A 27,634-nucleotide genomic window follows, 5' to 3' on the forward strand; every position below is an offset into this window, starting at 1 on the left:
GTGAGATAAACCAGGGGGGTTTGCCTCCTCCCTTGAAGTTTAAGCTTCCACGTTCTTCTGACTGGAAGCACGTGCTCAGTCCCTGCTCTGCTGATGTGCAATATCCCAATCGACTCTTGGGGCTCATCAAAATGCCCACGGGATTAAGGTCACACTCCTGAAAATTAGCTAACGGCATCTCACTGCGGGTCAGGCTTTGTCTTAGGAGGCTGAGGTTCTGCAGAAAACCAGAGCAAGTGATCACAAAACTAAAGACCGTTTTACTGTGAGCAGAGGGAAGATGTGAAGGCGGCACAAGCATCCCTTGGTGGCCCAGTCCCTCACTTGATGGTATTTGTTCTCCTTTAACGCAGGCAGCTGAATGCCTTGTCTCTGCTGACTCATCACTACGCGAACAATCGCTGCACTGAGGGCTAAAAGAAGCAACTGAAGAAAGATAAAATAATCACAGAAGTCTAGATGCTGCCTCCAGGCTACCTCGCTCCCCCCGCAGTGAGATGAATGGGGCCGTGAATGAGGTCCAGGGCAGACTGATTTCACAGGGCTCAGGCAGTGCTGGCTCACTCCTCCTGGAGGGGCTTGGCAGAGGAGGAATGAGGGAATGAAGCGGGGATTTCTCTTGGTTGACCGCACTCCTTCGTGCAGTGGCTGCTGGGGCTGAGAATCTCCCTGGAGGTGTCCTTCTCCCGGACCCTACACAGAGGTCCAGCAAGCCCCATACCTCTTCCCTCCCCCCTCAGTTCACAGAAGAAAAACACTAAGATGTTTCCATTGGCTTTTACATCATCTTTTTGTAGAGACTAATCTGCAGTTTCAACAATACATCTTTTGTGAAGCGCTCCCAGCAGAAACCTTAGACACCTTCCCTAAGATCTGTTTGCTTACAGAAGACGAGGTAGGATTTGTTTAAACCCAGCTAGATTAATGTCTTGCAGACATTAGTGAAGTGAGATTTAATCAGGTTATTGCTCTACATTTTCCAGGGAAATAAATCACACTTATTACTAGGTTGGAATAAGATGCAAGGCTCGGACTGAGAAAATGTGGTCTTTTTTTGTTTTTTCCTGGGGGAAACAAATGGGTAACTTGAAAATTGCTGCAAGGCTATTGAACAGGGTGCCCAGCAAAAGGCTCTCAACAACATTTAGGAAGAAAAATAAAAAGAAAGCCATCATGGTAGAGCTAGCCTGGTGGTGGGCCTTGATCCCCATTCCCTACCTTGCAGAGATCCAGTCCTGACTCTGTTTTACTCAGGCCTAACTCTGTAAGATCTGTATCAGCACAGAAAGCAGGCAGGAGCATTAGATAGCATTTAATACAGATTTCTGAGGTCTACTTGGGTTCCTCTAGGTGACCTCTACTGTAACCCTGAGATCTTACTCCTCTTCTGGGGGTTCATTGCTGCCCAGGACATATGGATGTCTCCTTGCATGAGATGGGTGTTGTGGGATCAAGCAACCTTTGCAAACCTTACAAACCTTAAATGGAAGCTCTGACAGTCAGTAGGTCCAGAGTGTAGGCATATCCTGCTGCAATACTTTCTACATTTGCAGTAGGTGTTTAGCAATGAACATGCAACATCACTTTCTCTGCTCGCCCCAGAAATTTCTCTGAACTAAGCCTAGCTAGAAAATAATAAGAAAGAACAGCTCTTTTTTTTCAGACCTTTGATTTTAAAGCTGCTCCTTTTATCATTCACAAGCAAAAGGGATGCTCTCAGATGTGCTAGCAGTGCTTTCTTCAGTACAAATGCCAATATGTGGCGTTACACAAAACCGTATACGTGCAGAAAACAAAGTTTGGGAAATCAAGCTGCAAATGTCCTCTCCTCTACACGAGCACTGGAGCTACAGGTCTAACCCAAAGACAGCAGAATTCAATGCAAAGCTTTCTGCTAACTACAGGTTCTGCACACACTGAAGTGGCCAAAACCTCCGAAAAGCTTTATATCCATTTCTCATTACCAAGGGGCTGTGCTAACAGTCGTAAAACTGAATTATGGAAGCACAGCCTGCAATGAACTTTCAAATTATGCAACAAAGCAGCACAAAACACAATGGGACTGAGTCAAAACATTAAAGGAGCACAACAAAATATATCCTGTTCTGTATACAGGAGAATAGGAAATATTAGGGGAGGCAGCACAGTTGCCTGTAAATACCCTCTTGCCAACACTTTCCCCGCAATTAATTAGTCCTCTGAACCCTGACAGTATCAGCATGAATCAGCCTGTCCATTTCAAGGTAAAGGCTAAGATTCTGTTTTGTGTTCAATGGAAACTCTTTTCCCAGCCTTTTCTTAGTTTCCTGCTTAGAAAGAATAGACTCTCCAGAGACAATTTTGGATCTGGACCACAATCTTGCTCCCTTCAGATAACTAAGTATCTCTGGGCAGGAGTACATTTAAAGAAGCAGCTGGTAATTATTAGCGGTGTGCTTGCTGGCAGGATTTCCCCCTGCTGCTGAGCCAATGCTTTTGGGAACTAAATGAGTCTTTGGTGATAATTATCAGGCAAAACCCACAAGCCAGGGGAGGTTCCCTCATTAGAACTATCAACAAGAAACAATGCAAAAGTGGGCAGAGGATGGCTGCACAACGTGTCTGAGGGTTGCTTGACTCCTCTGTCCTCCGCACACCTGATGTGGTTGTATGTAATTGCAGTAATTGCCAGGCATTTTCTAAGGCATTGCCTGAAAGCTGTTCCCACACCTACAGCAGCAATAAAGGCAAATGACCTTCAGCTTCTCTCTAGCTAATCAAAAAGAACTGAGCACCACTGGAAATCCCTGAGGCACTTACTCTTTTGGAGGGTTAAGGTCTTCTGGGCGAGCCTCAAAGAACCTGAAGACTTCATCACACTGCGAAATGTGAGGAGGAAGCCGAACCAGTGCCTGCAGAAGAAAACAAGAGGGAGAAACACTCAGAAAAATCAAGTTAAAAACGTGTCCTCAAATATCTAAACTACCATGCAAGAGGAGACAAAACATTTTGGCAGGTGGAAGGAAATAGAAAAGGAAAGCCTCCTGTCCAGCTACTTAACTGAGAAGAAAGATAAGAGCATGTCTTGAATGTAAATGTCAAGCAGGGCGTGATGAATTTACATGAGTGATGGCACCTAGAGTTGGCCGATGTCATTTTTTGCCATGTGTACAAGAACAGAACTTGTTCCACCTCTGCAAAGCCATTATACCGAAAAGATAAGTGCTCTGTGGCAGGGCTGTTTGGTGACAGGTTTGCAGAGAACATCAGACAATGAGGGCTTACAGGCTCTGTGTCAGTGCACACAAATTCAAGCAGTGAAAATCTGCAGCCTCAACCTCCGCTAATACAAGGGATTAATGTTCCCCATAAAGCTTTCTGTCAACAGAAAAGGCAGAGTTTGCTTCAAAAATAATCATCAAATAAAACACGATGATTTGCTCCAAAACTGAGAGGAAAGGAATGCGATTGTCTGGAAGAAAAACAAATAAATAAAGCACGGAGGCTACTTCTGCACAAAGAAGGCTTCACCGTGGTGCATCCTGGCTAACAATGCCCGTACGCTCTGCAAGGTACAGATCTGCAGCGTTGTCACACTCAGCAATACTGAGTGCAGTCTGGGAGGGAACTACATTATGCAGAAGTGTGTTGGAAACAAGCAGGCAAGGCAGAACCATGCTATGAATTTGTTGCTCAGGCTCTAGAGCCTGCCAGTGCCAAAAGAAGCCACATAGCTGCTCACAAAGAGACAGGCTGGCAGCTCTAAGTGTCATGATTCTGAGATTTACTCCAGAAGCAACCGGCAGGAGAGGAGAAAAGGCTGGAGTTAACCTCCTCCTGTGCTAAGTTATGCTGAAAATAGGCCATGGGTTAAATATAGACCGAGTTTCTTAGAGGTCCTGTAAACCTGTTTGACAAAATGAGATTGTCTGGCTCTTCTGCTACTTGAAAGTAGGACAAACAATCTTGGAAGATGGATGAAAAACTATGCCAGAGCTAAATGAAGGTGCATTAGGGCAAACTGGTTATACTAACCCATGAGACATCTGCTTTATCTTGGTCAGACACCCAAGAAGGCCCAGCCAAAGCACGAAGGCAGGACAGGGCAGTCTCTTAACCGCACGTTTGATTTTAACCAAGCTTAAGAAGTGAAGAAATCTGTTTCCAAGACCACTCCTGCTTAGGGACATCAAGGAAAGTAGCTTAAAAATATATAATCCTGCTCTGAAACTGTGGGTCTCCAGTATTAGGTGACCTGCTCCTGTTTTTAGGTGGTCTGAAATTGCAAGCCAAGTGCTCCCAGGCCTCCAGCTCACCTTTACGGGCTGAGGGACATTATAAAAATGCAGGGAAAATTCATCTAGTATCAGCAAGCTGGTGAAGAACGAGACACTGGCCTTTGGTCATGTGCAATTGTGCTTTTGAGCAGGAAAAAAAAAAAATACCCTGTAATGAGGAAGCAGCATCAGCTGCAGAAGCTTGGCAGTACCTGGAGGGTCCAAGTGCTGGGGCGTGCTTACAGAGCACTGCTGGTTCCTGCACTAACACATGATGAAATATAACAGATGGAAAACTAAAGTCCTTTATTTTGAATGAAGGGCGCCTTAGTTCGCGCTGCTATCCACTCAGTCTTGCTGTCTTGCCTAAAAACATAACAGAGGTGTGAGCTCTCTGCCCTTATTCCCAGTGTGTATAAACACAGGCATCCTGCTGGCAAAGGAAGACTAACACTGGAAGTCAGTAGCTGCCCGGGAATAGTAACAACCATGGCATGTTGAAAGAGAAAGAGAAACGCCTCACCAGCACAGACACAACAAGGACACAAACACTAAAGAGTGTTTTATTCAGCTGCACCCCAAGCAGGAGAGACTTACAGAGGAGTAATGGCACCTGACAGACAGTGTAAGGGGGCTGAGATTTAGCGAATGCTCTGTTACTAACACCCTGCTCGGTTTGGGCAGGTTCCTTAACCTCCTTCCATGAAATTCAGCAGGGATTTATCTTCTGTTACCCATTTACGACGCTGAGCAATAACACTTACCTAATCTGCTGAAAGGTTATGAGGCTCAGATATTTAATATCTACAGTGTGTTTTGAAATCTCTAAGGGCTTGATCTTGTGCAGTCAATGGAGCAACAGCAAGCACTGCAAACGATACGTATCATTATAAGGGAAACATAAAATACCCAAGTTATACCCATCGCAGGGGGTCCTGCACATCAGGCACCTTCTCAGATAGTTGTCACTTCCCTACGTGTTGCAGGTGTTTGCCCCTCCCCAAAAACAGGTTGCAGATGTCAATACTGAATCGGAGCACAGTGGGTTAGTGGGTTTTCTTTGACATAGGAGTTTGGTAATCTGCCGTGTAGATTTGGGCTGCTAAATCAACAGAAGCTTTAGGAAATCTGCTCCCCCTTGAACTGGTGCTCCCCTGTTTGGAAATCTCCGGAAGGTCTAAAGGGAGTGCTGTGGTCCTGCTGGGCCAGAGGGGGTAACTGGAAAGCCCTTCCATGGCTCTTGGCCATGGCTCTTTCCCAGGCAGGTAGCAGAGGACACAAATCAAACAGCTGAAGCTGTTCCCAAACCCAGCCATCCTGCTCACCCACCCCAGCGACACGGTGGCCCTGGGGCAGGGCTGGCTCTCCCACTGCTGAATCACCTCCCAGAGTGCTGCAATTTTCAGCCCAGTGCACTGAGGTGGAATGAAAACCACCTGATAATAACTTGCCATTGCATGCTTTGGGGAGATCTCAGGTGTAAAGTCTGCAGCCAATCAGTTTTTAGTTGTTTATAAAGAGCAAAACCCTAAGAAAGAGTAAGAAATGCTAAGAAAGTGCAAATGATAGTGTAAAAGCAACTAGAGTTGGCCTGTTTTGGACAGTGGCAGGGAGCAGCAAGATTGGTTTGAGAAACAAACCTCATCAGCAAACACACAACATCTACCTGTGATCAAGGCAAGTGCGATGCAACTTCAGAGAGTGAACAAAAAGTGCACTGAGGAGATGAGCAACACCACAGCTCCTCTGCAAGGGGAAAATACAAGTTTGGGTATTTCCAGAATTCCTGAATTGCCTTCAGGGCAGAGCTGCAGCAGGCTGAAGGCACGACCGTGGGGTCAAGGGAAGAAGGAAGAAGAGAAAGAGGAAAACAGATAGTGAAAAGAGGAAAAGGATAGGGATGTGACATTCTTCCTGGGACGTGGAAAACAGAGGTAAATGCACACAGCTACGTATAGCAAGCATCCAGAAACAGCACGGAATTTGCACAGGAAAGGTGAAAGATAAAAAGTGCCAGTGAGCAGAATTCATCCTTGCAGCGCTGCTAAGTATTATCAGTAACAGCAAGTTTCCTTGTTCAGCCAGCGAAGGCAGACGTGCACCACCTAGACCTCACATACTCCTTAGGAGATGGGCTTTTATGTGTTATTTCAGCCTGTAATGATGTCTGTCTCTCTATATTACAGGTTTCAGACAGTCTTGCAGAGCAGGGGATGATTCAAAAAGCTATTAGAAAAGCTTCCACGGCAGGCGGGGCGTTAGCAATCAGCCCTCTGCATCGGGCACGACCAATTCACACCGCTCAGCTGCTGGCAGGCAAAGCAGAGCAGAGCACAGCACCGGCGGCAGGCAGGGCTGGCTGTTAAGGTTATGTGGATAGCAAACAGCTCGGTGGGAATATATTACAGGTGGACGGCTTCACGAAATGCATGTGCACGGGTGAGAAAACACACAGTATGTAAATGTGCCCTGAATGCTGCATGTTGCGTTTATGTATAAACAATTATAAAAAATAAAAATAAAAAAAAAAACAACAGATGCAGAGACATGACTCTATAGAGATATAGAGCGCGTGTAGGTGTGTGTATGCATACAATGATATTCACCCCGCTGAACTTTACGTATCTAAACCTGGGGACTGGTGTGACTGGTATCATCGTTGGTGGAAGACCAGCACCTGCAGGGGGTGGTTTGTCTGCCCCACCGCAGACATCTAGCTTTGGGTGGGGTGATCTCTCCCCACACACAGCCCGCTGAGGGAGCTCAGACACGTAGCTCCCTAATGCTCTGCGGGGTTAAGCCCAGCTCACAGATCCAGAGACAGCTGACTACTGAATGCTTATGGCTCCCTGACTTTTCATATTAAGGAGCCTGTTCTCAACTGCTTATCATCCTAATTAATGATAATTGCTTGTGGCAGATGCTTGGGAATGGCCACGAGTTCAGCAAGAGGGAAGATGCAATTACAACAGTTCAGTTCTCAGAACAGAGAAACAAATTCTTGTACCTTCCTGTATCTGTTTTATTGAGAGCTCCAAGTAACTCCAAGCTTGAACCCCAAGAAATGAAGTGTGGAGGTTGGATGGCAAACACTGACAGAGACTAGTGCGTGCTGGTGGCTCAGGCAAGAGAAGTGGGGAGATGCAGGAATAAATAAAGAGCTGAGGAAGAAAAGCGGGTGTAATTTTGGAAGTAACTGGGACATAAAAGAGCCTCTGACATAAAAGGGCCACAAGGCACCAGAAAGCAAGGCCCTATTCCAGGTACTGAGAGGGGCACTGCAAAGTTTTTCACTTAAACCCCTTCATTCCTGAATAGGACTAACTACTATTCCATTTTAATTCTGCCCTAGCTTAGTTGTACGATGGAAAGAGACAGAACCGTCTGTTCATCTGTCTTGACAAGTTCAAGGATTAAACCTTGAAAGAGAGGCCGGACTGAGAGACCAAGAGGGAGGTAATTATGTTTTTTCCTTTTTGAAGTGTGGTCTCTCAAACTGCGAACTTTAATAAAAGAATGACCAATATTTCCTGGCGCTGATGCAACTTGCTCGTATAATTTTTATTTAGATTGTGTGCGTACGGGTACTTAAACCTCCCTTTGGAAAAGCCCATAAGCTACTACATAAATACACCTCCTGTCAGGACAGCGTAAAAGCGTGTGACAAATTTAAGTATTTATGACAATGGGACTTCACATCTTGAAAGCTCCCCTGCACAAAGATGCCTCCCTCAGTTAGGACCAACAACCACGACGATGCAAGTCTGCAAATGCTGGCCTGAGTCTTCCCCGAGGGCTGAGGAAGGAGAGCGTGGTGTTTCGGTGACCCACTGACCTGAGAGGCCTTTCGTGAACACAGGATGATGCATACTGGACATGTACACACCAGAGGGGTGTGTGGGAGATGAAAAGCTTACTAAATAAAATGCCCCCAGCAAGGTGAGCCTGTGAAGTTGCTCTTTCTTCCACATTGGCAACAACTTATTAAAAAGTTAACAAAACCAGGCCCAAGGAGCCCAGAAGACTTTCAATCTCACTGAACTAATTCCAAGCCTAGAGTTACGAAGGAAATCATCCAGAGATATTGAGTCCAGTGGGCAGCACGCGTTCACAAGCAAAATCCAGTTTGTTTGCTAACTTGCTCAGGTTACCACAAAGGATATCCAGACTTTGCACGGATGACAAAAGCCCTGGAAATCTTTTCTTGTATGTCCCAGTCTGTTTTTCATTGCAACTTCAAAGCTTCTTGTGGCCTTAGCACAGACACTGGCCTAATTATCCCTGTGAAGCCATTTCTCTAGGCTGGCACACAGCAGCAAAGAACCAGACAGGCCCGAGGGGTCGGGAGGCCCAGGCTGCAGGGAGCAGAGGTCTCAAGCCATTGATGACCGACGCTTTCTGCACAACTCCCCTCAAACTCTGGGACAGCCTTTGCCTGCCTGCCATTGCTTCCATGCCCAGTGAAGGAACAAAACTTCAAAACAGCCCCAGTCGGAGCTGCTTCTCAGCCATGCAAATCACCGCGCTCTGTCAGAGACAGGCTGCAACAACAACACAACAAATGGTCGAGCATTTGCACCGCTCATTTGGCAGGGCCCATCTGTGCTTCACTTTTGCAGGGCAAGCTGGGTGGAGAGTCCTCATCTGGCAAAAGAATCACCACCAACTTTGCGTCTGAATCTGCCTCCCTCCACTGCTTCCCCAGACTCCAGCAGACAAAGCTCTATTGTCTCCTTTATTCATTTTACTATCCCACGTCAGATTTCCTCCGCCAATTTCACCTACATCATTCCAGCATCATTCTCCACATTTTTCAAAACTGAGCATGTCGTCTGCCTACTCGTTTTCAGACTAGCATGGGATGTAAGCTTTGCACCCTTATATGAGCAGGAATGAATCTCAAAATGATATTCTTGCTCCACAGTTCTGTACAATTCCTCAAGAGTCAAAACATCTGCTGGGCTGGGGAAAAAAGGCAGAAAACAGCTAATGCTGCCAAAGAGGTGGGCACGATCCTACTTGCAGGCCGTGCACCAGCTTGGGGCTGGGGAGCCAGATATCTTGTGGAGAGAAAAGCCCAGCGAGGAGGAAGGCAGCACTGGAAGTGCTGCAGTATCAGCGACCATGTCAGCGGCCGACTCCAAGACATATTCCTCAGAGGTGAGCGGCAGGGCACCGCTAGGGCAGCCGGGCCGGGGCTGTCTGTCTGGGCACAGACAATGGGGTCCCAGATAAGCAGCTTCCAGCGCAGGGCAGCCTGGGGCAGGGGCTCCCCCCCAAGTAAATCGCTGCTTTCTCCACCACGCATCTGCTGGGTGAACCCTGACATTCGTCCTCGCCGCTCACGTCGCGGGTAGTTCCTGTCGGAGGGCTGGAGGCTGGGGGTGCAGCGGGACCGTGCATATTTTACAGCGAGACTTGTGGCCGCCGGCAGGAAGACAGCGTGGTAATTGTCACACAGAGAGCCTGATCTCATGAGATAAGGCTTTAATCGCTGCTTCCTTGCCCGGGTGATGCAGATGGCAGGGGTTTCGCCCGGCCCTGTCACCGCTGCCCCCTGCGCGCCTCAGGCGCTGCTGTGACCTCCTCCCGGTTGTGGATGAGCAAATGTCTGACTGGAGCAGTTCTTGGGGATGGTGGTTTTCCCCTCCACCTGCTCCTCTGGCTTTCTAAAAACGGAAAGAAAACCCCACGGGAAAGAAAAGAGGAAGTCTGGGGTTTAAATTACACGCTGACGTGCTCAATACCTCTGCAAGAGCTGGGTATTGGTCTTGTGTAGAAACGACTTTTAATCTACCGTCAGAGGATTAATTATCATCAAATCATAAAGTTGAAGCTGGAAAGGAAAGATTAGGTCACTTAACCCTCTTCTCCACACAGCATGCTTTTCTGTCCTGCCATAAATTTCCAGACTTTCACTCGTTATGAGAAACACCCCTGAAAGCCGCCAGCCCATCTCCAGTTCTGCACAAACCCAAATTTTCCCTCCTGCAGCCCAGACGGGCAAGGAAAAGGAGAAAATGCCATCTTTGTTGGGCCTCTCTGCCTGCTGAACTCTTGCATTCATGGAGACTGAAGTAGAAATAAAATCCGCATTTATGTGAAGAGCCCCAGCAGGGCAGACTATGCCTATGGCCTTTTCTGATTAAATGAGGCACCGGCGCAGTGTATACATTACGCTCAGCTGAGGATTGACACAACAACCACCACGGCAGTGCTGGCTAAGGGAGCAAAGAGTGGCCTCTGTTTTCACCTGCGCCATCAGCCTCTGTGGTGCCGGGGCTGGACTGTCCTTGCTTCCAAAAGACCCTCCTTGTGGTGGGCTCAGCAGAGATGAAGCTTTTAGTAGTATCTCTAGAGAATGGTGCCACACAGCTGGTGCCTGTGAGCCCCCCTCAGCAGGGCTGCCAGCTGTCCCCCTGCTCTTACCCTGCAGTACTCGTCGATGGGCTTCAGCCTCTTCACAGCTACATCTCGGACGTGGCTCCTCCGGAACAGGATCTTCCCTGCAGAGAGAACAGAGGACAGGGGAGGTTTAGGAGCATTGCTGACCACTGGGGAGAGTGCAATAGCAGAGAGCAGACTTTGGCCACAGCCATCAGTGCCCTGGGCATGTGGTTTGGGGAATGGGGTCTCATCCCCAGCTCCAACTTATGGCAAAGGGACTTGTTCTAATTTTATCCTGTAGATAAAGTATAAAAAAAAATAGTTCCCAAGTTCCCATTCAGTGATTGCATTACCCTGGCACAGACCAACAGTAAGCTGTGACTCACTTCCACTTTGGTGCCGCTTTGGCACGTTGGTGCTGGAGCTCCATTTACGCCCCGTCCATGCCCACCCAGCCTCCTCCCACTGCAGATGCTCCTGTAGGGGAACCACACAGCCAGCACACAAGGAAACATTAGGCTGTTGGTGACAGAGACCTTATAAATCTACAGAGGGAAACCAAATAATAGAAGAAAAATAAACAAACTTTTTTTTTTTTTTAACGTGAAATAATAATAACCTCAGTGTCCTTAATGGATGACATTTCTGCAAGTCAGCTAAGATTAAATAAATAGCTGGGTTTTGTGTTAAACTGATTGTAACAAAGTTTATCAAAATAATCTAGGAGCTGAGTTTCCCCACACACAAGGATGTCATAGAGCTGGTATTTTTTTGGCTTGAAGGGATTTTATCTTCGTATCCTTTTTTGGTGGTTTTCTTCCCTTTTTCTTTTGTGCTGTATTTCTTTTAATGTATTGAGACAAGAATAAATTATATGTTCTCCTTGTGGTGGAAGAAAACAGTATCTGCCAGCATTATTTAATCCATGAAATGTCTACGTAAAAAAAATGCTGACATATATACCACCTCCTGCTCCAAACTTATTCTGCCAACAGGCAAATGAAATACTAATCCAGAGATCATGGGATAAGAAAATGGACTAGGAGATGAAATCAGACCCAAAATCCGAATATGTGGCTTTGATTTTGTCATGATTACAGTAGTTGAGAGGTTATCCTCTTGGGAGTCATCATGCGGCAATTGAAGGGCAAGCAGGCGATCAGGCCCAGTCAGCATGGGTTTATGGAAGGCAGATCCTGCTTGACGAACCTGATCTCCTTCTACGACAAAGTGACGCGCTGGGTGGACGAGGGAAAGGCTGTGGATGTGGTATACCTTGACTTCAGCAAGGCTTTTGACACCGTTTCCCACAGCATTCTCCTCAAGAAACTGGCTGCTCTTGGCTTGGACTGGCGCACGCTTCGTTGGGTTAGAAACTGGCTGGATAGCCGGGCCCAGAGAGTTGTGGTAAATGGAGCCAAGTCCAGTTGGAGGCCAGTCACTAGTGGCGTCCCCCAGGGCTCGGTGCTGGGGCCGGTCCTCTTTAACATCTTCATCAATGATCTGGATGAGGGCATTGAGTGCACCCTCAGTAAGTTTGCAGATGACACCAAGCTAGGTGCGTGTGTCGATCTGCTCGAGGGTAGGAAGGCGCTGCAGGAGGATCTGGATAGGCTGCACCGATGGGCTGAGGTCAACTGCATGAAGTTTAACAAGGCCAAGTGCCGGGTCCTGCACCTGGGGCGCAATAACCCCAAGAAGAGCTACAGGCTGGGAGAGGAATGGCTGGAGAGCTGCCAGGCAGAGAAGGACCTGGGAGTGATGGTGGACAGTCGGCTGAATATGAGCCAGCAGTGTGCTCAGGTGGCCAAGAAGGCCAACGGCATCCTGGCTTGTATCAGAAACACTGTGACCAGCAGGGCTAGGGAGGTGATCGTCCCCCTGTACTCGGCTCTGGTGAGGCCGCACCTCGAGTACTGTGTTCAGTTCTGGGCCCCACGCTACAAGAAGGACATCGAGGTGCTTGAGCGGGTCCAGAGAAGGGCGACGAAGCTGGTGAGGGGCCTGGAGAGCAAGTCCTATGAGGAGCGGCTGAAGGAGCTGGGCTTGTTCAGCCTAGAGAAAAGGAGGCTCAGGGGTGACCTTATCACTCTGTATAAGTATATTAAAGGAGGCTCTAGCGAGATGGGGGTTGGCCTGTTCTCCCATGTGCCTGGTGACAGGACGAGGGGGAATGGGCTAAAGTTGCGCCAGGGGAGTTTTAGGTTAGATGTTAGGAAGAATTTCTTTACTGAAAGGGTTGTTAGACATTGGAACAGGCTGCCCAGGGAGGTGGTTGAGTCACCATCCCTGGAAGTCTTCAAAAGACGTTTAGATGTAGAACTTAGGGATATGGTTTAGTGGGGACTGTTAGTGTTAGGTCAGAGGTTGGACTCGATGATCTTGAGGTCTCTTCCAACCTAGAGATTCTGATTCTGATTCTGATTCTGTGTGTAATGAAAGCATAGCCTTTAACAGCCCAGTAGCAGAGCTCTAAACCCTCCCAGAGTCTGGCCCTTTTGGTTGCCTTTTCTCTTCACAACAGATAACCTGTAAAGTGTTAAAGCCTTTTGTTTCAGACAGGAGAAAGTAGTTTATCACAGTCCCTGAGAATTCGGGAGCACAACTGGTCAAGTGGTTTGTTCTGTGAAGTAAGGTCATTGTTTCAAAGGTGCCATAAATTTCTCTCTGCTTCCACGTGGTTATCTCACTACAAAGCCGGTGCTGAGCCATGCCTGTAGGATGTGATGCATGGTGGTAACAGAGCACAGAGGATGTGAGAAATCTGCAATAGGTGGCTGAAACATTCGTCCGTGTTCGAGTGATTTAACCACAGCTCTGACATGTCCATCACCCTGCGCTGCCTGGCTGTGGACACATCAAAACCTTGCTGCTTTCTGCCTTCTAGCCCCAGTAAATGGGGGGAATTATCTGTACTTCCAAAACATTTCTTACTATTTCTCCAGGATCACGCTGTATTTGTAATGCATAACTGCAGTAAGCCCCCTTTTTTTTTTTTTCTGGGAGGGAGCATGGGGTATCTGCAGGGAACAGACTGCTTCCCTTCTTAGTGCTCTGCAAATGCTGCTGTGGGAGATCCTTGCATTTCTCTGCAACTTTTATAAACACACTGCAAAGAAAAAGGGACGTTTTGGAAATGTTCTCACTGTCTGGCTTTCCTGTTTTCAGTTCAAGCCACGAGTCAAAAGTAGAACCGGTGACCATATAAAAATATAAAGGAACCAAAGACTTAAACACATTAAAGATCCCCTGCAAATGCCATTCAGCTTTCCTAAAAAGACAGTTTACAGGGAGGCCCAGTCTTCAAAGTAACATAATAAATGAAAGAGTCAGACATAAGTAACAAGATAAATATAATAAAGAACGTTATATTAAACACAGAGTACAAAAAAGACCCCAGGACATGATGAGTTCTCCTTCAGTCCTTAAATGGAGATGGAAAATATCAGGATGACTGTGGTGTTCGTACGGAGCAAAGCCCAGGAGGTGCTTCCATTTTTATCCCTTCACCCAAAAAAAGGAGACTTTCACTCCGCTATTGGAAGCTAGAAAAGGGTAGCACTGTGGGGTAGATGTGCCCAGTCCATGGTATTAAGAACTGAGGTCTGGAGAAGGCCAAATAGCTCAGACCTGTGTCGGCACACAAGGCAAGAAGAGAAACGAGGACCGTCAGCAGCACCTGCTCTGGTGGGTAGTGAGATGGGACCCTGACCAAATCCAAGGTAATTAGGATCACCCTGTTAATGAAATAAAGAGAAAAACGGGAGGCAACCAGCAGAGAAGGGCACATGAAAGCCCCCAGCAAGGAAACCCCAGGGGGCAGGGGCAGGGAGCACCTCACGCAGCACCGAGGTGAGGCGGGAAGTGCTGTGGCGGCTGGTAAATGGAGGCCGGCCCGGGCAGCTTCCTCATGAGGGTGGAGTGCTGCTTTACGCACCCCTCGGCTTTTCCTCTGGGCAGTTTCCACATCTCTAAGGAAGGGACCTAATTCTGTTCGATTACATACAGCACCGCTTCCTTTCTCAGCGACCAAGTGAATGTTACTGGGCTTGGAGCAGGCCAAGGGAGGTCGGGCACGTGCGTTGGGAAGGCCTCTGAGGAGAGCAGCACTGAGAGAGAGAGACATGGGGAAGAAACAGGGCTCCAGTCCTGCTGCTAATGCAGGATGACAATATTTATTTTTATCCTTTTTTCTTTAAAGAAAATATTATTCCTAGGAAATTAATGTGGATAAGAGGCAAAGTATCAGGTTCAGCGTTGCAGGGGACATCTTAAGTCATCCCTTCATCTCCCTGTGTGTATATAGATGCAGCCTTTAATTCCATGGCCACACACCTCTCCTCCCACAGGGCCCCAGTTTTATCCTGTGTACAAAGTGGGAGGAATAAAGCTGTCCAGGAGACCATCTCTCTGGCAGCTGCAAGCTTAAATCTGAATATCACTTGATTTCACTTGAATATCACTCTGAATATCACTTGATTTCTGCAGGTCAGCACCAGGCAAGCTTAGGTGGAGAAGCACCAGAGGTCTCCACGAGGATGCCTAGCAGGGAGTCTGCGTTTTCCTCTCCAAGGAAGAGGGACAAATGATACACAACTCCTACACTCACAGTAGAGGCCCGCTGTCATAGCAGCCACTGCTCAAGACTGGTGGTTTGTAAGCTCTGAGAGCCATGAAAACAAATCTCTTAATTATACCTTTCACTGCAAAGGAAAGGTGCTGGCCTTGAGACCTTCTGTAGATGTCTTTCTTGATCTTCCCAGCACTGCATCAGTGGCTCAGCCCTGAGCTGCCAGCACCACTGCTCTTTGGAGCTGGGCAGGTAGGAGGGAGCTTCAGCAGGGGAGCAGATGTTTAGCTCCTTTCCAAATCTACCAGGGAATTAATCCACCTTTCTCTTACTCTGACTGCTGAGCTTGATTCTCCTTTCAAGGGATGTCTGGGTGATGGACTGACCAAGGGTTGTTCCATGCAAGGACAGCCTCTCTGTTGGAGGTTAGGAAGAGCCCAAACACGCTGCAAAAGGGATGCTGAACAAATGCATATCCACATTTAATCTTCTACCTCAAGTACAGACAATCCACTTCAGAAGGCTCTACATAAAGCAAAGTGTATGATAAATATTCAATGGACAGCCTGAATACTAATGGGTATGCTAAAAATACTGTAATGCCTCATCTGATGCACGTTTAAAAAGACATGTGCTGCCTCCAACTATAGAAGCTACAGCTGTGGGGGCTCCATCAGTCAGTCAGCTGTCTCCTAAAAGCAGGAAAGAGCTCTTGCTTTTGTGCCTTTATGTTGTTACTGCTATTGTGCTCTTAATTCTCTCCTCGTTTTACCCGAGAACCTGAGTGATACCAGGCCTGTGTGAGTACTGCCAAGCAACGTGTTCAACTTAAGATCAAATTTTCAAAGAGAGTCTGCTTACGAGATGAGGTCAGACTCTTTTTTGCAGTTATATTGGGGTTGCACTAGAGAAAGAGAGAAAAGAATTTAGTCCTAGAGCAGTTATAGCTTCTCCTTTTGGGCTAAGCAGCTTCCTCCACGGTGACTAACACCATTTCATGGCTAAAGTATTTTTATGAAGGCTTTTACGCCTTACGCATAGCTGCTCTTACTATTTTTGCTCATCAAAGAAGCATAAATGTGCAATCAGATATGACTCCTCAACCCATTTACACCATGAAATCCATCCCAGAGTCCTGCAAGAAAGCTCTCAGGTACCTGTCATGCAATGTAATTCCCAAATGGAGCACGTAAATATGCACTGATACCTTGCAGTGCAAAATATGTAACCCAACAGTACAGGACTATGGGGTAGAAGAAAAATCTGACACTTTTCATGGACATAGGTGTGATTATCATCCAGATGGCAATCTGACAATGGCCAAAAAAGAGGTGTGTTCCTTACAAACTGATTTCACATGGGGATCCCAGTTTCCATGGATTGTTTCATCCATGATTTCCTGGAGTCAGAGAACCAGTGTTGAACACTGATGGCATTTACTCCTGACAAAGAAAGGGGAGGGAAATGATTCATACTGTTTCCACTGGTGGGAGGGGGAAGGACTTTCTTCATAAGTGGAGACTCGTGACAGAGTCAGAACTGTTGGCTGAACTTGGCTGCCCAAGAGCCTCAGTTGATAACAGCCTTTGCTAATCAGCAGAAATTACTATGGAAGGTGACAAGAGGTGATGGAGACAGATGGAGCAACCAGGAAAGCCAACATAAGCAATAATAATATTGCTCTGAGATATGGGGGGGACAGAGGGTTTCCTTCTGTACCTGGATCCTGTTTTTAATGTGCAAAAGCTGCAACGTATAAGAAAATCACTGAGAAGCAATATAGGATGGAAAACAGCATGGCTTGATTATAAGAGTATCACCAGGAAGAGAAATTTTCTGCCATTCGAACTGATAGAGCAGAATATATCCCTACATTAATAATTACAAGGAGAAACCAAAGACAGGCAAGTGATGAGGCAGGACTGCCCACCAGCAAAGAGTTCCTACCTCTGAACCTGGCTGCTTTCAGCTGTCTGTAGGGTTGGCTACTTATCCCCTGGAATAACAGCACCAGCTCTAGAGCAACTTAGCTACTACAGCCTACAAGAGCTCAAGCACCAGGCACAGCTGGAAGAAGGAAAAAAGCTGTGAGCACTGATGCTGAAATTCAGGAGTGACAGATGGGGGCCACAGGGTGCAACTCTCAAGCTAACAGCTCTGTTACTGTTTGTACAGCGTTCTGCATAAGCCAAGAGCTACTTCATGTTGCTCTGTGTCCTGCTGCTATCACCCAAACAACCCGCTGCTCCTGTCATCTCTTCAGCTGCCCCAGCTGCACGTCTCCCACCTCTCTAAAGCAAGGCAGAAAGCGTGATGCAGGCAAATTGTGCACCATTTGGTCTGGTATGGGCAGGCTGTGAAGTTACCCTTTCATTTTTCATGCTGTGGGATGGCTTCCTGGACATTATTGGTCTGCACACACCAACAAACCCACAAAGATGACCAGAGTACAACCAAGCAAAGCATCTGCCTCACGCAAGAGGATGTCAACCTGAGCACTGGTGCCCAGATTCCTTACAAGTGAACTTCCCAGTCTGGGAATGGTTGCAGAGTGTTGGGCTTTCATTCAGGGAGTGAAGTCTTCAGTTTCTGCAGTGCAATTGGTGCCTCCTCGAACTGCACAGCTCAGCTTCTCCAACATGGAAAGTGAACTCTTCTGTAATTACTGGCTGTCAGTGTTACAATGCAAAGAGAATGCCAAGAGCTAAGTGCTTTTAATTGCAGAAAGCAGTCAGTTTGTCACAAGGGAGGAGAATGGTGTTTACACCTGCAGCCAGCCAACAGCAGCAACTCCTTCACCTGGAGGAACAAAGCTGATGATAATTCAGAGTCCCACAAAGACATGGAGCCAAAAGAGGGTCACATTTTCAAAACATCTAAGAAACACTGCCTTAGGAAACAGCAGGGTTTCCTCACACAGGGAATGCGGGAGTATCCCCCTCTTTGCATACAGGCTTTGCTCCACCACAAAAAAGAGGCACAGAAAAACAGGAAAGCTTATGCAGATCCAGAGCATCTCCCTTGCCTATATGCATACTTCTTCCCTAAGATAAGAATCTGAACATTTACACAGCCACTGCACCCTGAGTTTCTTTGAACATCCTCTAAAAAGATCTGTTTAAAAATCTTCAGGACCAAATCGTCTGACCTATGGAAGCATCAGGGCTTCAGTAACAAACTTCCAAGACCTTATACCAAACTGATGAGAAATATGCCAACCACTACATCTTATCACTTGTGCTCAAACACTTGATTTATCTTCTGTATCAGCTGACACCAGCATCCTGCTTTCACCCAGGTAATTAGTGGTTCCTAACCCGGATCTCCAACTCATCAGCAGTCCACAGTCAGTCGGCATGGCTATTTCATGGCTATTTTCAAGAGTTACTTTTCTCCCTGGACAGTGTGGGAATGATGTGGATCACTGTTCGTTGGTCCAACAGGTTTGGGAACCAGCAGCCCCTGTTTGTGTTACATATGTGCTGGTCAACATGCCCATATCATCTGAGATACTCCAGCTTGTCCTGCAGAGTGGAAAAAGGCAACAGTCTCTCACATGATTCTGTAAATGTTTTTCACCAAAATGCTCTTCCTGAAGGGCTAGACCGCGTCCCTGTTGCTGCACTAACTAAACTCTTCCTCTGCTCTTTCAAAACCCACGCTCAGTGTGTTTTTTGACCTGCCTCACTGGGATCTGTTGAAGCCAACAGGAGCCTTCCTGACACTGGTGGGTAGGACCATCAGGAGAGGACCATCTGGTCCCAGCTCAATCTTTTCAATCACAGGCCTTAAGGAGTTCAGCCTATTAAAATATTTCCACTATCTTCTAAGCCCTTATAAGACTACCTTCTCGTGCAAGGTCAAAGACCTCGTAGCGAGGTCATTGGAGGGAGGTGGATTCGCACCGCACCCTTGCCAAACTACACTGGAAAAGCAGAGTAAGGTCCTAGCCACATCCTTTGGCGTGACTGGCAGTAACGCCGCCTGGGAGGCTCCACCCTTGTGCTGGTTGAGAGCCGGAGCTGTGAATAAAATAATATTTGCACTCACACCACATAGATCAAAGTCTCTCGTTATTATTATTAGGAGGTAGGTCTTGCAATAACTCGGTGCTACGGCATACACGGCATAGGAATGTGGCAGGTAGGGGATGAGGGGTAGGGAAATGAAGGTGACTTCACAGGATCACAGAATGAGCACACGCTAATGACAGCAATGAAGTCAGCCCACAGATCCCTCTGCTGTAGGGGGATGTAGAATGAAACCGTAGGATGTAGAGACGTAGAGTAAAAATACATCTAAATTAACAGTCAGGGCCAGAAAATCCTCTTTAAACATTTGTTCTAGTCAAAAACAAATCCTCAATCTCTGCCATAAAAGAGGCAAAATTCTCTCCTATGGTCGACCTCGATTAAGTCAGCTGCCAGGTACACATGTCCCACATTACAGGAGGTGAAATTCAGCACTCAGGTTGGCAGGGACACTGCTCCTTAGAGCAGTTGTGGTATTTGGAAGGCACCAATTAACACAGAAATTAAACAAACAAACAACCCGGCGGCAAACATAACTAGGTGTCTGTGCTTGTCAGAGACTGGAAATCAACAGCTAGGGTTTCAGAGAGCAGTATTCAGAAACAAAATCCCCTGTGCTTTGCAAAACAGAGCGCTGTTCTTTCTTTGCACAGAGAAGTGCTCTCCCAGAGCCCTCCAAGCTAAAAGCTTAAAGCTCGGACTAGTTTTAAGCTGAATTTTCAGCAGGCTAAGACACAGAGGAAGGTCACTGAACAGCAACCAGACCAAAGGCAGCCTCTGAGACGGGAAGCTCATCTGCAGCCCACGACACCAACTCAAACCCAGGGCATCGTTCTCTGGTTCCAGACACACCTTTTTAACACACCTTACAAAACAGCCTGTGGGTCAGGCCCATGCTGGTCCAGCAGCACCTCCTCTTTAACTCCTGACCATGAAGCCACCCACGTTACCTCCCTGGGTGCCAGCTCTCCCCACTTGCTCCGTATCAGCTGCCCGACTGAGAGCACTCACACACGTGTCTGAACACAGGAGAAAGCAGCCCTGTCAGGTATCGGCAGCTTTTCCCATCCACGGCTGCAGAATCAAAAGCCTCTTTCAGGGATTAACGTCCTCACCAATTACTCGCCCCCTGAAAGGAAAAGTGCCGTCAGCCAAGGTGACAGCAGGGCTCTAGGACTGTGCACGCTCTCGTTTCCCTTTCATGGTTACTCTGTCCTTTTTACTGCCCAGGAAGAAGCAAAAAAAAAAAAAAAAAGGCAGACTGGAAACTAATGTTTTGTTATTTTTTGTATTTTTAATAAGGATCACTGGGCCAGAAGCATAAAAACATAAAAATAACCCCAACTTTATTGCTGAATTAAAGAAAAAACAGCAAAATGAATAGGCACAGAAATCTGAATTAGGAATGTGAGCTGATAATTACCCTTTCGGGCCCTGATTAATTGCATTTGAAGCCACGGAGAGACGCGGAGCAGCCAAACGGGCCTGACTGCTAGCAAAATACACACCTCCAAACAAACTGGTCTTTCTCCCTCGGTGCCACCGCACTGGAATGGCAGCTCCCCAAACGCTGTTTGCCTTTGTGTCCTGGTGTGCAGCGCTATGCAGGGCTGGCCAGAGGGATAAAGTCCCACTGTTGGGTACCTCAGATAACCCCTCTGGGGTGGGCCAGCCTGCAGACTTGTGGTCTCCAGGTACAGGGCTGCGAATGGACAGATGCCATCTCCTCCATTTCTAGGTGGGAATAACCAGCCACGTGTCTAGCTGCTGAAGTTCAAGAAAGCAGTTTCACTGGTTGTTGCAGCACACAGACAAGGGACAGATTTACTCCACTGTGTTGCAGTGATGTCAGTGTCACATTTGGTTGGGGTGATGGTCTAGCTGTAGTCCAGCTCCCTGTCTGCAAGAGTGGCCAGTAAAAGATGAAGAAATTCAAGGAACAGGACATGTGTAATGGGATCTGTCTCTTGATATATACTCCCCATCACTGCACATCAGTTTTTTAGACTTCTTCTGAATTAGAACATATTTTTTAGAAAATATCCTACAAAAATTGTTCTAGTACTTTTTTGAACCCACGGATATTGCGGTCCCTTTGGAGATGTCTGGAAATCAATTTCCTAATTCAATCACCTGGCATGTGATTACATACTCCTTTTTGTTCACTTTAGGCTTGCTTTCCAAATTTCACGGGCTGCACCTGGTTTTTGCATTCAGAGAATTAAAAAAAAATAAAGATATATCATGTCTCCATTACTCTCTCAAATCCTTCATGATTTCACAAACTTCTACACTATCCCACCCATCACCTCTGTTCCAGACTGAAGATTTCTCATCTATTTACTCTCCTCATACAGAAGCCAATTCGGCTCTGTCACCCTTCTCAGCACCTTAGCTTATTGCACCTTCCTTGAGAGGCAATGACGAGAGCTGCACATGGTATTCACCGTGTGGGGAAATCGTGGATTTCCACAGCTGAAGCTCTGTGTTTTGTTCTCCATTCTTTGCCTAATTCTTTACAACACCACGTTTGGCTTTCTGACTGCTGCTGACTACTGAGATGGAGTTTTTGTGGAATCATCCTCAGACCTACTGGAATCTCATCCCTGGATTGCAACAACTCTTTTTTTTTTTTTTCCCCTCCACAGCATTGCTTTGTAGTTACCAACACTGAACTGCCTTTCTGCCATCGATAGCATGAGATCCTCCTCCAGCTTTTTGCAGTCAGCTCCAAATTTTAATATCCTAAGTAATCGTGTGACCAATTAAGTTAGTCATATCACTGACACCCTCTTTTACAGATCCTGGGTTGAACAGCACAGAGCCTAGCACAGCTCCTTCAAGAATCCTGGCTGGTAAAGTTGAGTTTCCTTTTAGATAAGAAGTTTTTAAGTCTTTATCCCCAGAGGAGACATTTAAAACTCTGGGCTCATTTGCACCTATTGGCTTTCAATCACCCAGTTAAAAACTTTTCTGTAACAATTTTAATTTCAAGTGTCAGAAACCAAGGGTTATTGTTCATGTCCACAAACATCAAAGCATCCATCCTCAAATGGGGGCTCCAATCTGGCAGAAAATAAGCTTACAGCCTATGTCAGCCATACATCAAATAACAACAAAGGCTGTTAATATAATTATCTTCTTATTGCTATTTCTGGAGGCACAGTAGGTTTTGATGGAGCTTGCAGTAATAGGATCTCTTCTGCCATAATTTACGAGCACGTCTGTCTGGAACAATTTTCCACATGGGAAATTAATCACATTCTGCCTAATGGGAGGAAAAATATCCCTTTGCAGTTTGAATTGGATTTGCCATGGTCAATTGGACGTGGGATTCTTCTTTATCCCTAGTGATAATCTGAGGTGTAGTGTTGCTGTTCAAAATTCACCATGTTAGACTCCGAAGATGGAGATACTTCCCTGCCCGGTGATACTTTTATGCAGTGCCCACCTGGCCATGATGAAACAGGTCAAATATACCAAGATGGCACTGCCCAAAAATTGGATTGTGGCATATGTCAGGGTGCCCACCTGAACTGCTCCGGCTGGGCACAAGGTCCATGGGGATGTAGGGCCAGTGCCAGGCTGCAATTCTGAACGATACGTGACAAGGTATGAATGACAGAGCAAAGAATGGTATTCAAGGTATGAATGACAGAGCAGGTCCCATTCACGTCCGTAAGGCACATGCTTATTCCTGCAGGCAAGCTCCTGCAAGGCAGCACAAGAAATTGAATATAGTATAGAGACCTCCATGTGCCAGGCTAATGACAAATCTGGAGGCTGGTTGTTTCTTATTTTTCCAGAGATTCAAGACTGAACAGGCCAGAAATTGTGGCTGACCTTCCCTTTACCGAGATCATTTGCAAAACGTCAGTTCAGGTTTAGTTCAGGTTTGAATTTTAATCCCTTCCTCTCTGCCCATCAAATGCAGGGTGCAGGGCAAACGCCTTGGTGCTGATTCATCTCTACTGTGTAGAAATTACAAGAAGTTACACGAAATCCCTACTCAGAGAAACACTTCTGCTTGGAAAACCCCCGTTTTCTTTTCAGTTCCAGTAGAAAAGGGGCAAGAGAAAGAGTCAGAAAGGGTGATGGAAAATAAGCCAGAAAACTAATGCCTCGACTGGCACCAGAGATAAAGGTGTTTGCAGGTAGCAGGAATGGAAGCCAACGAGATCGGTCTCTCTGGGATCCCTTGCCTTGCCATTAAAGCAGAACACGAAGTTACTCCATGTTCCTTTAAGGCTGTAAGACTGAAGGAAAACAGGATGGCTTGAAGTAAGAAGGAGTAAACGTATGACTGGAAACTATGAGTGCCCCTAGCCAAGCACCCAAAGGAACTGAGTAAATTCAAAGTTCATTAGTCAGGGACTTTATTGGTACTTGGGACTTTTGACTGCTGAGCAGGATTTAGACTGAGAAGATATTCTGGGGTATGCTACTCTATTTATGTTTGAACGGAACTCAGCCTCACCCCATGTAACATTTTTCCATGGAGATCTGAGCAGAAAAAGCCCCCACGTTTTTTTTTTTTTCCCTGGGCAGGGTGAGAGCGGGTCCCTTCTTGGGATCAGCACTGCGGAAGGGCAGAGGGGAAATGTCAGCTCCCAACCCACTGGGTGAGGGCAGAAGGAACAGGGTGGAGAGGAGCAGGTCTTCTGCAAGGAACCTGAAGGTACTTTCCAAAATATTTATTCCCAGAGCAGAAACCTGCCATCCCACTGCACAAACACCGGACAGCACCTGAATTAACACCTGGCAAAAACAAAACCCAGGCCATAGACTGAAACTACCCAATTGCAAGAAATACAAGAAATACATTAAAGGCTGCCCATCCCATTCAGTCACTGATGCTGGGTCAAACCTTAGATTTGCATATATCTTGAGCATCGCCTATGTATGCACTTTCCAGCATACTGCCCTTATTTTACGTTCTCTTCAAGAACTGTTCAAATCCCAAGCAGATCCTTAAATCACTCTGAGTTAATACAGAAGTTAATACTTCTTTCATGTACCTTCTTTTTCATCTTATTTACCCAGAAGTGCTAGATTACTCTTTTCCACAGGTGTATCTTTTGTACTTCAGTGTCATCCAAAGAAAAATTAAAAAAAAAAAGCTTGCTATTTTCCACATAGTTAATTTTAACTCACCGTTTATTAATTCGTGTTCACGTGCCAGGAGGACAAGACAGGTGCGTTTCAGCTATTGTGCTGGATTTTTGTTATAAATCTGTTACTTGAAAAGAGGGCACTGAAATGACCACTTTGAAAATATACACAATGCAAAGATTCCAATTGATTTCTGGTATTTTTGGAGGCACACAGGACATTATATGATCCCTTGTACTTAACTCTTCAGACAGCTCAGCTGCCTGGGAGTGGTTGAGGAGGGTCACTCCTGAGTCAGCCCAACGAGTCAGATTTGCTTTAGATCATCTCTTAGTCCCCAGGAAACCTACCCAATGCATCACAGACTACACCCACAGCACCTGAAATTCCCCGAGGAATCACAGGCATCACAAAAGCCACACACAAAAACTTCCTGTCCCTTTCAAGGTATTGCGATAGAGGAACACTGCGGAAAGGGAAGTGCACATTTCCAAAAGCAAAAGGCATTAATGAGGGCTGAGTCTGGCCCCAGCACTAGCACGAAGGAAAAGCAAGCTGACTGACATCAGAGATGGTGTCTCGTTGCTGGGAGTGAGAACACAGCTTGGATACGCCACGCGGAGATTGGAAACATATGCAGCATCCCTGGTCCTCTGGGGAACGCCAGCCAGCTTCAGGCTACAGAGGAGAGAAAACAGAGAGGAGCCCGGAGGGGACAGCCCCCCTGTTCAAGTGCTGGCACTGAGATGGACCCAAAGGACTTCAAAAAGGGACGCAAGCACCCACAGTGGCTGCTTTGCAGCACCACAGGGCCCTACATGTGGCTTATGGGGTGAGGAAGCCAAGAGAAGCTGTGTCCCTGTGCAGGAAACCAGCACAGGCAAGAGCAACAGAAGTCAGTGAGACTGAAAACCATTATCCCCCTTCCCAAGGAGCCACTTGTAAAGACAGGTTTTCCTGTCTTTTCATACTGATGCTCTTGATGCTCAGGATAATAGCTTTCCTTCCACCATACTAAAATAGCCAACCCATGCAAAACAGAAGTCAGATTTTCAAGCACACACGCACACAGACACGCACCGGGAACGCACGGACACTTCAGAAAACAGGAGCCGGGGTCAGATGACACTCGGGCTCTTCGGAAAATTTCCGGCTGGAGTCTGTCGCTCTGTAAAACTATCCTGAAATAATTCAGACACTCCAGGCGGAAAAGCCAGCTGCTTCCCTGGGTCAGCCTGAGAGCTGCTCTTGAGATCACTCACTTGTCCACCCAAAAGAATCGTGCCTTGGGCAGGCTTTTGCTGGCTGCCCCAGCAGCTGTAGCCCAGAAAAAGCCCAGTTTGGGATCCCAGTAAGCCAATGGGAGGTTCCTACACCCTGCCTGTAGCAGCCTGTGCTTGCGCCAGGCTGGTTTTTATGGAGAAAGATGAAAAGTGAGGAGTTTGCTCTGCCATGCATCCATGCTGCCCTGCACCACCCGGTTTTACTGTGGTCCCAACGTCACACGAAACCGTGCCTCGTGCAGCCTGCTGTAAAGCAAGCTCTTGTGGGAAAAAGGCCGGGACCGGGTTCCCCTGGTCTCCCCCATGCTGCCCTGTGAAAGCCACAGATCCCACTGCGTCCCCGTGCCAACCCTCAGCCCTTTGATGCCCACGCTCCCACTCCCTCCTGTCCCCCGGAGGACGAAGCAGCACGCCCTCCTCTCTTACTTGTGCCATTGCACGCAGCAGCAGCCAGGAACGTTTTTTTCCCTTGCAGAGGAATCAATTCACCATAACGCAGTAATTTAACTCCCCAGTAATTAAGAAGCCTAAACTCAAACTCTCACTTCCACACGGTTACTCAGAAGGGAGGAAAACCAACAAAAACACTCGTCGCCATCACCAGAACCACCCCTGTGAAGGTCCTAATTCCCTGTATCGCCTTAATTAAAAGCGGATGAATAGCAGCCTAGAAACGTTTCAGAGAAATAAAGCCGATCTATAGGCTTAGGAAAATAAAACAGGCGGAGGGAAACAACACACGAAAATCCTGCCAATTTTAGGGCTTACCAGAGGATTACAACATCTGGCCTCTCTGTTCAAGGGGAGGTGAACCAGGGAAGGGACGACACTGCACGGGACAAAGGTGCTGCACGGGGCGAGCATCGCCTGCAGGGAGCTGGTGGCAGGAGCAGAGGGAGAGGAGCAGGAGCAGAGCTCGGAGGCATCGCCCTCGCCGGCACGGCTTTCCTTCGGCTGCCCCAAGCACCGTCCCTCCAGCCGACACCGCAGAACAAAGGATCTGGGCTAATTGCGAAAGAAAGGGGCCCAGGGGGGAGAAGAGCCTGCCAGATGATGAGTAGAGCTGACCTCCAGCGAAACAGAGAGCGATTTGATGAGGAATAATGTAATCCATAAGAGCACAGCGGGGAGCGGTGCTGCTACAGCAACACAGCACCCGGCTCCAGGGGACATCTGCAGAAGGGAACAAGGAGCAGTGCAGGCACCTGGGTAACTAAAGGTCTTTCCTGCTCCAGTACCTGAGTGCTACGCAGTGTTTGATGGATTTAGTCTTTTAACACCATGGGGAGATGTGGCAAATCCCACTTGTCTCTATTTTTTGCCCCATAAAGAAGCACAACGAGGCCAGGTAGAGCCGAGCCTCCTCTATCCCACCTGCATGCCCAGATCTCCTGTCGCCTCCTTCTCAAACACCTGCAGCAGAGGAAAAACCGGGGATGAGTCGTGGGGAGGATTAACGGCTACACACGGCCGTACCCAGTGATTTCCCACATCACACCCTAGGGCTGGGGGAAGGAGAGAAGTTAAACGTGAGCCCCCGGCAGCCTTCCCCTCGCTCCCACGCCCGCACACGGCGAAGCTGTCTCTGGGGCTTCGTGGGAGCAGCATCCACACACACCCAACGTGCACGCACATGGTGAACCCAAACGGATTGTTTTTCCACTTGGGCGAGAGAAAATTAAAACCTCGTGAAAGTCTTTTTTTTTTTTTTCCCCTCGGAAAGAAAGCAAATGGACTTTGCTGGGCTTTACCGCATCTTAGCCTCCTTATCAGTTCGATTTCATTCTTAAGTCTTTTTAAAACCTGGTGTCATACAATCTGGCAGCCACAGCGATGGGCTTTATCTAGAAAAACACAGGGAAAGGGTTTTCAAAAGCCCTCAGACCTGCTGTAACTGCTCCTGCCGAAATCAAGAGTAAATCCAAGGATACTGCTGGGAGCAGAGGTCAAGGCTGAGTGGGCTCGACGCTACAGAAACTTATGGGTGGGATTTTC

The 27,634-nt window shown here is 47.2% G+C and overlaps 1 protein-coding gene across 6 annotated transcripts in view; it reads right to left on the reverse strand.

Moving 5' to 3' along the window:
• Nucleotides 1-27,634, reverse strand: part of SH3PXD2A (SH3 and PX domains 2A) — a 235,859-nt gene that overhangs the window by 137,408 nt on the left and 70,817 nt on the right. For 5 of the 6 annotated variants that reach the window (XM_072039762.1, XM_005008929.6, XM_013102131.5 and 2 more), the window contains 2 exons: nucleotides 10,686-10,762; nucleotides 2,800-2,891 (listed from right to left, as the gene is read on the reverse strand). In XM_072039762.1, the coding sequence (XP_071895863.1) occupies nucleotides 2,800-2,891; nucleotides 10,686-10,762 (169 nt within the window). Of the gene's footprint in view, nucleotides 1-2,799; nucleotides 2,892-10,685; nucleotides 10,763-26,407; nucleotides 26,596-27,634 lie in introns of those variants that run through there. The other variant, XM_072039764.1, reaches the window with a different exon arrangement.

The sequence above is a fragment of the Anas platyrhynchos genome, chromosome 6 (assembly GCF_047663525.1).
Source record: "Anas platyrhynchos isolate ZD024472 breed Pekin duck chromosome 6, IASCAAS_PekinDuck_T2T, whole genome shotgun sequence".
In the NCBI taxonomy this organism is placed as follows: Eukaryota; Metazoa; Chordata; class Aves; order Anseriformes; family Anatidae; genus Anas; species Anas platyrhynchos.